The sequence below is a fragment of the Amyelois transitella genome, chromosome 20 (assembly GCF_032362555.1).
Source record: "Amyelois transitella isolate CPQ chromosome 20, ilAmyTran1.1, whole genome shotgun sequence".
Lineage (NCBI taxonomy): Eukaryota > Metazoa > Arthropoda > Insecta > Lepidoptera > Pyralidae > Amyelois > Amyelois transitella.
The window spans coordinates 7,639,075-7,651,609 of record NC_083523.1 but is presented as its reverse complement, the minus strand read 5'-3'; the positions used below and the strand labels follow the sequence as shown (position 1 = coordinate 7,651,609).

The 12,535-nt window shown below is 33.3% G+C and overlaps 1 protein-coding gene across 5 annotated transcripts in view; it reads left to right on the top strand.

Annotated features, from left to right (window-relative positions):
* Positions 1-12,535, top strand: part of LOC106131594 (LIM domain only protein 7) — a 146,557-nt gene that overhangs the window by 127,976 nt on the left and 6,046 nt on the right. For 4 of the 5 annotated variants that reach the window (XM_013330736.2, XM_060950073.1, XM_013330740.2 and 1 more), the window contains 5 exons: positions 6,367-6,499; positions 6,969-8,624; positions 10,311-10,646; positions 11,262-11,594; positions 11,984-12,148. In XM_013330736.2, the coding sequence (XP_013186190.2) occupies positions 6,367-6,499; positions 6,969-8,624; positions 10,311-10,646; positions 11,262-11,594; positions 11,984-12,148 (2,623 nt within the window). The remainder of the gene's footprint in view (positions 1-6,366; positions 6,500-6,968; positions 8,625-10,310; positions 10,647-11,261; positions 11,595-11,983; positions 12,149-12,535) is intronic. The other variant, XM_013330739.2, reaches the window with a different exon arrangement.

Below are 12,535 nucleotides of genomic sequence, written 5' to 3'. Positions count from 1 at the left end.
AATTACAAAAATAGTGTGGATTAATGTTACCCTGAGAGGCCAAAGTTACTCCAATTGACTGTAGTTTTAAATCCTGTAATCTAATCAGTTAAACCATGATAAAAACATTTTTAAAGTTGGAATGGAAACTACAAGAAGTTAAAACTGGATTATCAATTGTAAATTTTACTATACCACGACAAAATGAAAACGCAAAATCTAAATTTCTAATAGTCCAACTTCTTCAATTTTTTTCATTTTATTCTAACCTGACCCACGATTGAGTCAGAATTTTGTGTAAGGATAGTAATTCAGCGGAAGATATTCCCTTTGTGGTTATTTTATTTGAGTGCATTTGATTTCAATTGCTTGATGGTTAGCAAGGTCTCATTACCACCTAGTACCTATATCTAGCCTTGAAAAGTCGTAAGTTTACCATAATTTTCATAGTTTTGTATCTAACAGTCCATTAAAACTGATGTGCTTCTGTCTGGACAAAAACTTACATACATACAGTCACGTCTATATCCCTTGCGGGGTAGACAGAGCCAACAGTCCTGAAGAAGACATAATAGGCCACGTTCAGCTGTTTAGTCCTATGATAGAATTGAGATTCAGTGACTGGTTGCTAGCCCATCGCCTAAAATAAGAATCCCAAGTTTATAAGCCTATCCCTTAGTCGTCTCTTACGACATCCACGGGAAATGAAATGGAGTGGCCCTATTCTTTGTTATATTGGTGCCGGGAACCACACAGCACGAATACTTAAGTGTGAAAAAGTAAATTAAAATTTTGAATTTAATTAAGGAATTTGACGTCCAAGATACCGTACTCCACAGATTCCCTCTAACAGCCGGCACTAGAATAGTCTACGTTATTTTTATGAGTCATGCAAGAGTGCTGTGGCAGCCATTTCATTTCCTTGTGTCGACGAAACCGCATTTTGTTTAATTTATTCTGGAAACATAAAAAGGAATAGACAGTTGTTTCAAATGTTTTTTTTAATTCTAATGAATTAAATCACGTTCTATTAGATATTTGCTTGATTATGAATCTCGTATTATGCTATTAAATAAATATTATTTAATTAACTTCCGATTTTCTGGGAAAACATTTGACAAAGAATTACAAGTTATACATAAAGAACAAATTATTGCATTGCATTTATTAATACGTACCCAACCAAGCACATCCATATGTCGATCTCCCACTGTGAGGTTTTAGAAATAAAATGCTTTAATAAATTGCACAGAACAGAACCATTACCACATTCCGCGCACGCCCGCATGCTTCAAATTCGGCATTAGTGCACTACCAGGTATTACTTCGGAATGTTCCTCGGGCTATTACGTCGTGATTCCGAACGCACGAGTCTACTTCACGAGTAGGATTCGATTTTCAATTCCTGTGAAAATTATATTTTTGTTTTTTTTTTTTGTGTTGCGTCCAGCTTGCCACTTTCAGCCAGTGATGTTTGAATTCCAACATTTAAAAAGTAAAAAAAAAAACTTTTTTTAAAATATTTTTCCAAATTAAATATTTGCAAAATTAATGCGGTTTTCTTTATTCTGTCCTAAAATTTGACAAAAATCTGTGATGTAAAAGGAAAAAGTTACTAATATACTTACTTAGGTAATATCTACATTTGTAGAATACAGAGTAACTGATGAATTTCGCTAAAATTAGACAAAGACACATAATAGAACAGTTTCAGAAAAATACCCATAGCTTTAAATATCATTCACTTGGTACTAACAAACTCGTTACGTACATTTTCATTCAATATGTATTCGATATAATTACTTTAATTTGTAAACACCATGAAATTTTATGCTCAGCTAACCGAAAGAACCATAAAATTCAACGCATTTGCAAACGGTCATAGAGATACTTGTCTCTTGACCTCAGTAATATTGTAAAATGTTAATAATTACTGGCCATAAATTTTTACATATCAAATTATAATGATAGCATAAAAAACATCTTTGTCTTAAAGGCATAATAAAAAGAAATTACAAGTATGAGGTTAAAAAAAGAATTGCAAAAAGGTGAAATTATCATCATTATAATCATTAATATAGCTAAATACATATTTTCCGTGAAACTTCCTTGTTTTGGAAAACGTGTGATGCAAATCAGTACATCATTTGCAATAGTCAAATAATTAGATAACTTTTTTAGCACAAAATCATTGGAACTGCTAACTTATTATATAATCACGATTTTAGTCATTATGAGATTGAATAGGAAAGAGATGGAGTGTTCCTACACTTTTTCTAATTGGTGCCGGGAACCGCACGGCACATGAAAAATATGAGTAGGTATCTTCTTTTAGTTTCGTACCTGCGATGTTCGCATTTTTAGGCGTTCAGAACGGAAGAGCTAATTCAGCTTGGATCGTGGTTGTATCACTTTATGAGACTGCCAATTCCCTTATTCAAGTTTATCTGTATCTTCTACATACCTATTGTGGCATAATGCTGATGTATCGCCTGAAAAACAATCCGTTTAAAAAAGTATAACTTTGTTATAATTATTTTGTCTCATACGATAATGAGATTTCTTTATAAACAAGTATAACTTACCTAATTACTAAAGATTATTTTTTTTAAGAAAGAAAAAATTATGTTTTTTTTTTTTAATTTAGGATAATAGGTACCTACTATATTTGACTTCTCATTCACTAAGTTAATAAAGCAACTAAGTATGTATGTACAAATTACTTTATAATAAATCAACCTTTTGACACGCGTAAACCTGTAATGAAATACGATTGAATCAAGTAAATAAATAAAACCTCATACCCACTGACCACTAAAGAAGCAGTGAAAACATGCGTCAAGGTGAATGTCGCGGTTACGAAATGTGTTTTACAACTAATGAATAATATTATCGGCTATGATATAAGAAGAAAAGTGAAACCAGTCAAAAGGCAAGCTGTCACAGCGCTTTCGCCATAATACATGTGGACAATTTGAATAGAAAGCAGCTGTTCTGTCTCGTTCGATCATTCGGCTATTTTTAAGACTCTTCTTCTTTGGTTTGCCATACCTGTAAAGGGTCGCTTAGTCGAATCATAATGTTCTTAATTTTAAAATCAATTATATTGTTTAGTTGGCAAATCTATACTCATATTATAAAGCTATAGTTTGTTTGTTTGAACGCGTTAATCTCAAGAACTACTGGTTCGAATTGAACTTTTTGTGTTGAATAGACCATTAGGCTATGTAACATCACGCTGCTACTATTAGGAGCGAAGAAATAATGGAAAATGTGAAACAAAACGGGGTAAATTATTCATCCTTGAGGGCTTCAATGATGCTCAAAATAACTATTCCACGCGGACGAACTCGCGGGCACAGCGAATACACAGTAAATTAATAATAATGTTGACAGAACGTCAGCATCAGTCGGTCAGCATCTTACCTTAGAGAGTTTGTACCGTGATAATTCTTTCACATTTCTTCATAACGTCTGGTTTTCGGAATTCTGGCGGGCGGGCGTAGTTGTCGATTCTCACCTCTTAATCAACAGGTCCCGGGTTCGATCAGGATGTGATGAAAAAATAACTTTTCTGTTTAGCCTTGGTTTTGGATGTTTATCTATTTGAGTTAGTATTCCCATAACACAAGTCTCGAACTAACTTTGGGGTTTAAAAAAATACACATACGTAATTACTTTTTTCCATACGGAGTAGCCAGAGCCTTCTTGGATATACTGTAAGGTCACCTTCAGCTGTAAGGCTTGATGATTGAATTGAGATTCAAATAGTGACAGTGATTGCTCGCTCATCGTCTAAAATAAGAATCCCAAGTTTAAAAGCCTTTCCCTTCATTGAAAATAATTTCACAAAATTGCAAAAAACACAAAAGCCTCAAGTAATAAGAACTTATGTCTAACAGCTCTTTACATTTATATAAATACTTCTGCAAAGATCGTTATGAAGATATAAGCCATTAACGATACCCTTACTTTTTCCCAGGCTTTAAATGCGAGCTAATAGACCTCTAGCCATTCCTAAGTACCCTTAAGGTCACGATTCCCACCAACAATGCAAGGTCCATTGAAAGTCTTGTAGGTGAGAAATCGGAAATAAACTATTGAAATTAAATATCTGCTCCAGGAATTGTAAATGAAATACCAAATTGTATTAACAATTTAGAATTTAAGATAGTTTGGATTCTTCTTTAAAGCGATGGACTGGCATTTCATATATAAAATCACGCCTCTTTCTAGGGCGATTATATCATTCCACTTGTCATGATCCCTGCACACTTCTTTCGCTACATTCACATTTATAAGTCTCTTTATGCAAACTCGTCAATTTGGGATATTTTTTACCTGACCTGGCAACCTTACCCTATCACCGAATCTTGCTTCCATTACAAAGCAAAGGGATAAAGACATTTATCGTGATAATTATGTGTATGCATGATTTTGAAATAAAATTAAAGTAAGTACTTTAGGTATAATCATTAAAATCTTTATATATGTAGTATATGAGCAGAAAAAAACTACGTTTAATAAGATTTCTTTTTCTTCATTGAAATTATTTCGCTTCACTGACATTTAATGAGAATCTGCTGGTTTGAATTGGATTTGAATTATATCGCTCCAATGGAACTCATCTTAAAATTTATTCCGTAAATGGCTCCATGGTGTTTTGACTTGCTACGACTACTTATGAATGTAGTTGTATAACTAGTTGCTATCATCCTCTTGGCGTTATTTTGGTTTCTTCTTGGAGAAAATCCCTGGTTCCATGACGATAATCAAGGAGTAGGATATTATAAATATAGATAAAGCCTGGTGACTGACGTATAGACAGTTGAGTCTTAGTTATAAGGTCCCGGTTTTACCTTTTAGGTGCGGAATCCTAAAATTGAAGCGATCGTCATCATCTGATTGTAGTGGTGGTATTATTTTATATATTTATGTAGGTACATCAAGGAAAATAAGAATAAAAATTAAAATAAAGAGAAATTCAGTACAAGGGCACTACTTATTTCTAGAGAATTTTTTTCCAGCAACCCACTATTATGTAAAATTTTCCTAATTTACGTTCCTATTTTTATGTTCTCCGTAAGGAAAACCTTATTTTAACACAATCTTTTATCATTTCTATTGATTCACGAAGGTTTTTTATTAAAACAATAATATTTTAATTTGCGTAGCGTGAAGTCATACTCTTAGCAAGCCATTGCATTATGCTTTTTTATAGCTGTCATCTTCAACTTATTTAGTTTTTGTTCCTTTACTTTAAACAAGCCTCAACATATCTAAATGCATCATAAAAATTTCCATGTTTCAAACCAACAAAATTCATAGTTGCACTGTATCAAAAAGGGAAAGTTAATTTGGAGGTGGTGTTATACCACACCTGCATACTTTGAAAACGATGAGAAAACCGCGTGCTTAATGGCTCGGCTAATCATTATGAACAAGATATTTGTTAAGTCTAGCATAGAGATCACACTATTATAGAGTGCGCATAACTTCAACCAAAACAAAGTCTCGCAGTGCTAGTGAGGACGTTGTAATAATATCTATAAAAACACAATCTATAATATGTTTCTATACATACATACATACATATGGTCACGTCTATATCCCTTGCGGGGTAGACAGAGCCAACAGTCTTGAAAAGACTGAATGGCCACGTTCAGCTATTTGGCTTAATGATTGAATTGAGATTCAAATACTGACAGGTTGCCAGTCCATCGCCTAAAAAAGAATCCCACGTTTGTTAGCCTATCCCTTAGTCGCCTTTTACGAAATCCATGGGAAAGAGATGGAGTGGTCCTATTCTTTTTTGTATTGGTGCCGGGAACCACACGGCACTAATATGTTTCTTATAAATGTAAAGTTAAAGTTATGATTATCTTTACACGTTGTCTTAATTTTTAATTTTTTTAAATAAAATATATCCCTGTGTGTATGTAATGCACGTTCTTGTTAAACTGTAGACATACACACTATGAAACTTAGTGATCTTGTGGATAGTATAAATGTCTTCGGTGACGGCAATCTATGAGTAATGGCCGACAGTGTGTCCTGTGCGGTACATGCGGTGACTTTACAAACTAATAATATATTATGTATCTTACGACGCATCTATTTTTACTTGACTCTATGTTCGTAGTATTCTAATGACTATGATTGTTGTAACAGTAATAGAAATCGCAATAATTTTTGATGACGACATACATATTCAAATCTGTGTAACCATCCCTTATAAATGCTCTATTTTATTAATGAATAGAGAATTTAAAAGATTTGACTAAAATTAGAATTTGTCGTCAAAAATATCATTAATTATTTTATAAACAAATTTCATTTGATCGTATTGAGCAAAACCCTTCTGACCACAGGTTTATTTATTTCCAGAGCTGGGCGAAGAAGGCGGAACCCCTTGGCTTTGTACGCAGATGACGACGGTCACGACCTCAGTGACCTTGGTATAGGCACCTCCAGTACCAAGAGCAGCCTTAGTGAAGACTGTGATACACACAGTTTGGCTGTGAGTAGACACCACATTTTATACTTTTAGACAAATATTTTAATCCTTCTCGCGTCAGCCCTGGTTGTTTATTCAACTCATCTATTCGGAGAGGATCCTCGGATGCATCTGTGACCATGATCCCGATCTTGGATGGTGTCAAGTCAGGTTTGAATAAGAAGCCGCTCTCATCTGACCTCTGCAACCTTTGCAAGCGAATTTAACCTTAAATGTATAATCCATTTAAGGTTAAATTCGGTTAAATCAGTTCCCATATTTACAAGAACTCAAATTTGCCATCATTAATTCAGATATATATATATATATATATATATATGTATATGTTTACACACGTCATTTAGTTATTCTATTAGTCATATAAAGAGGTTATATCAAGCCTGTAACATCAATCAAGATAAGGCAACTAGTTTCTCGGTCAGCGGACGCATGTAAGCTTGAGTAAATTTAAATATAATATTACGGTTTTCAGAGCGATGGTATCGACCTGGATAAGAACCATTCCGATGTCGACAACCTTTCAAACAGCGGAAAAGACCACAAACTTGGATCGAGTGCCAACGAATACGACACGTGTACGACCACGACCATCAGCTCTCCTGAACCAGAAGAATACACATACGAGGGAGCCATTGAAGGATATAAATCAAGAATTATTTCCCAAACTAACAGTAACATCATAAAAACGGTCGTCAATAACAATTTCGAAGAAAAATCACCTGAAAAATTAAATGGAGATCTTAACAGAATCAGAACATCTGTCAGCAACAAAATTGAAGAAAAGGTCTCATCTTTCCAACAAGAAAGATCTACTGACAGCAAAAATTGCAGCCAGAAGAAAGACTTGCCCAAAGTTGATATAAACAAACGAAGAGAGCATTTTGAAAGGGAAAATTCACAAGAGTCACACACAAATAAACCAAAATTACCTGACATTGCAAACAAAAAGTCGATCAAGGAAAGACTGTCTAGCTTAGAAAAGTTTACGGAAGAAACACATGTTCAAAAATCTACAAGCGACCTGAATAAATTACCTGTTGAAGTAAAACCGTTGAAAGAACGCCTTTCATCTCTCGAAAAAGTTAAATCAGCATCTACAGAAATCGATAAAGCGAAAAGATTGTCCAATGGGGATCTTAATAATACTAAATCGTTAAAAGAGCGGTTATCCAGTCTGAAGTCACAAACATCGGAAGAAGACATAAAAATTATAAAACCAGAGGTAAAAGAAGTGTCAATGAGTCTTAAAGAAAGATTGTCTTGTCTCGATGCTGCAAAGAATAAAGAAATACCTAAAATAGCGGTTGAAGTAGAAATCGAACAAATGGAATCCAAAGTTGACAATGATACAAAAGACAAAATGTCTGATAGCTCTTTAAAATCAAGTTTATCAGGTATTGAAAGTCAAATGCAGAGCTTTTGTCGGTCTCTTGATAGTTTGGATATCAACGGACAATCTTCCCCAAATTCTTTTGAGAGAATCCAAAGTTTAGAAGATTTCGACTGCGGTGACATGCAAAACAATACTATTCCAAGTGATATCGAAACAGAAGACAGCGGAATTCACACCGCGAGAGATTCATGCGTTCCACCTGATGATATTGCTGATTTAACTCAAGTCGCATCTCCTATTGGGGAACCAATGATGGAAATTTCAGAATATGACTCTCCTAACGAAGATAGTTTACCTATCCTAGAACCAAATAAAATAGAGGAACCATTAGAGAAGATACCTGAACCTGTCAAAACTATATATGAAGATGTCATCGTGGAAGAATTTGAAGAACAGGATATAAGCAAAGCAGAAGATACTGACAGCGGAAGTAATTATATTCAAGCTTTATCTCAACCGGAGGAGTTAAGTGTTACTGAAGAAGTAACTGAAATACAAATGGACAAAGAAGATGATGATACACTTAAAAGTCTGGAAAATCAAGATATTAGTGTAAGTTTAAACGAACCTGTGTCTACTGCATCAGAAGGAGACACAGTGGTTTTTGAAGGGAAAATGACTATACATTTGAACTTGAATGAAATATGCAACAAAATGAACGCTGGTGCTGGGAACAACTCTAACTGTAAAACAAGTAGTACTACTAACGAATCTGATAGCAAGAGCATGCCAATGGTAACTGTCTCTAATATTACAACCACTACTAACATTTCACCAAAGAATTCCATTAAACCGCTAAAAACATTAACCGATAGCCATATATTGCTTACTAACAAATTAGCTGATGTAACATGCACATCTAGATGTTCATCTACAGACTTAATTGTTGATGATTCATACAGTCAAGTCCCCACTAATAGCTACAAACGTATCACTAATGACCAAATCGGTGAAGTCATTAATGAGACATGCAATAATACCAAACCCAATCCCGATATACAAGTAAGTAACCAAGAAACTAATCCTTTTTGGCAAAAAAGAACAAAACGTTATGTAGAACCAAATAGGCGAAAAACTATATTGTACATAAATAATAAAGTAACAACAAAAACGGTAGCAAATAAAACCAGTGTCAATGCCAATAATGATAACAATTATTAGGTTTACTCGTAGTTTACAAAAGCTCATTCTCTTCTCATACATTGCCGTTTCTGTGCAAGCTAGATGAGAACAAGTTGATTATGAGCAAAATTTTCTAGAATTTTTATGATCTCACCAAAAAATTCTGGATTTCCAGTTTGTTAAAACATTATATTGTAACTAAACCATAAAAGTATCAGTAGATCCACATGCATACGTACTAATGAAATTAATTTAAAAAACCAATCAATTTAAAATTATATCATAGAATTTTAGATTTTACATTTAATTGTGATACATTTTTAACACGTTGAATTCCTAGCACTTAGCAAATCAAGATCACATCAACATTTGTCATATTGTATTTTAAATGTAATAACGTAAACAGGGTTATATTTGTAGTACCCATTGTAGTCATTATACTATATAATATTTTATGATCCAATCATCGGAATATTAGATTTAGACCCCAATAGAAATGAAATCATTAGAATACCTACTTATTTATTCGTGAGACGTGATATTTGTAAATTCATATTATCAAAATATATGTTACACTGTTATGTATGGGTTTTATTTATTATATGTATATGTGGCTCCACCTCTCATCTTAACGGCATAAATATTATCATATTCAACTGCGTAACAATGCATTATCATTAATCAATGGATGACTAGTGAATTTTAATGAACTTTTATGTAAATCGGGATGTAAAACGCATGTACCAGATAAAACATTATCAGTAGACATATCTTGTTCAAATACATTTTTATCTTGTCGTGGGCTTAGATTATAAAGTGCGCTCTCAGTGCGTAGATGTAACCTCACTGCTTTAATTAAAAGACATAATTGTTCCGTTCTGATTCCTTTGTGCTAGGTCTTGTTACATCAGCTTTTGGTGATGGGTTAACAAGGTAAGCCTCGTCTGTTCCGTGTAGTTTCGCTTCATTTAACTTTCATTTTCTGCGCATGTTTATCATTTTGCTTGATGATGACATTTGTATGCACGCATTTTCTATTGTTTTGTAATTAGCGAAAATCTGTGATGATTCTTTCTCGCATATTTGAATGAGAATGTACGATTTATTTTTGAAAGCATTTTCTTTCTTTTTAGAAGTACCTCTTTTTTTTTCGTTTTCTTGTTATAACATCTGAGTATTTAATTGTTTAAGAATAATTTAGCTTTTTATAATAAAGTGTTTTAAAATTATGTTAAACTTATGTGTTTACAGAGTTCTGTTTCAGAATATTTAATTTATAAAACTAATACTATTCTTCAGGTTCATGATGCGCTAGATTTGGCTTTCAAAGAACTTGATTCAGAAGATAGTTTTGACAACACCGGCGCCATGGATACGACAGAAAAAAGCTTAGAAAATGAAAAAGTTGGACCTATAAAAGTTAATGATAAAGTGGATAAACTCATAGATTTTGATACAGATCAAAAGATACCAGTAACGCCATTGTACGAAAACATAGACATTGTTTATCAGAATTCAGTAGATGATGCAGGAGCATTCCCATTGGATATGCCATCTAATGTAATGGAACCACCAAAAGAAAAGCCACCTCCACCACCCACGGAAGAAACTACTGATGATGAACTACTTGGCAATGTAAGTTATTATTTTTTTAACCCCATACCGATAAGGTAATAAATGTCTTGTTAGGTGGTTTAACTGACTGCTAAATGGCTACGGTGATAGCAAATTCTTCTCATTTACATATTTAAGGTATAATATGTAGGGAAACATATTAAGGTATAATATGGTTCCTTGCATATTATACCTTACATATTATACCTATTTCTTTTTCTTATGGTGCAATAGAGAGTATATCTATTAAATATAACATTTTATGGACTTTTTTGGTTTGAGATGGTAAATTTTCGTACTTAAGCCTACAGTACAATTTACCTTTATAAGTAGAGATATATATGTACTATTTATTTAACCTTGTCGCTGGAAAATTTTAAAATTTAATTTAAACTGTCTAGACTTGATGTTTATGATCTTATTCACGTGGTAGGTAATCATGACTTGATTACTTTTATTCGCACATATCTTGACTTGTGTGTTTATCATAACGTGATGTTTCCTGATATTATTCTGTCACAAAACTAGGTATCTTACTTTTTTAATGTTTCTAAATATGATTGTAACTTTTCGGTGTACCAAATAAATAATTTAACAGATGACAAACAATTTTATGAAAATGATAAAATTTTTCAGGGCAACTTCAAACACACAAGTTCAGCGCGTCGTATCAAAAAAGAGATTAGAAATAAACGCACCAGTTTCCTTGGCATTGAAGGTCAAGATGATAGCTACCTAGACGTAGACCTGACGCTCGCTCCACGGCCAGATATCACTTCATTCCTTCAAGAGGAAACTAAAATTGAAAAGCTGCTTTACAAAAGAACACTGTCACATGATATGGATGCTAAGTTGCGAGAAAGCAGGGATTCAGGAGTTGATATTGATCGAGGACCTTCAGCTGAAGCTTGGTATAAAGGACAGTCTTCACCTGAGACATCTAATCCACATAGCAGACAGAATAGCGAGGTGAGTTTTATGAAGTACCCTACTTCACTTACTATATTTGGGATCAACATTTTTATTTTAAAGTATAAAACGATACAATGTTTATAGACACCTGCTGATACAAAGTTATTTATCATATTTCATTTGACAGAAATCATGAGATAGACAAAATATTTATTTATGCAAATTTATGTCAATCTTCAGATTACATGCCTTCCAATTATGATGACCTTATAACGAACCTATATAGGGCTAATCCCTAAAAATATTCATCTAAAACATGATATATGGACAATGACTTGGTATTTTTCATATATAAATCCAATTCATCGATGCTTTGTACAATTATTTCATAAAACCATTCAAAATCTATCCTCATTATGGTCATAATAGAATTTTATCAATTTCAGCCCTACACACACGTGACTGTCACATCAGACGAAGAAGAAGCGGCGAAAAAGCAAAACGAACAGAATTTCACTTCAAACCTGAACACCAAACTGAACGAGTTGTCAGAAACACAGACTGACGACAACAAATTAGATAGTTTGGATAAAAAACTACAACATCAACAGGTAACATTGTAGTTATTAAAACAATTGATGATTTAATGAGATTTCTTCTAGGCGTAGATATTCTTAATTGTATAGTTGGTGTTCCTCAAGGAGCTATTTTAGGGCCTGTATCGAAAGCTATTTTATTTATGTAAGAATTATTGCTTGGTTCTTTATTTTTATTATTATTTCTTATTCTAATCATTTCATGCATAATGAAATGTATTAAGAAGAATATGTAATTATAATCTATTCCTATTTAATTTGAAGTGTAGATCTCTGGTAGTGTAGAAGTAGCATCGTACTATTTTTAGTTAATTTCTCGAATTCTTCTTTAAAGATTTTTGGAAACGAAATATGGTGTTATGGTAATGGTATTGAAGGTTTGCACAGTAATGGCTTGAAAAG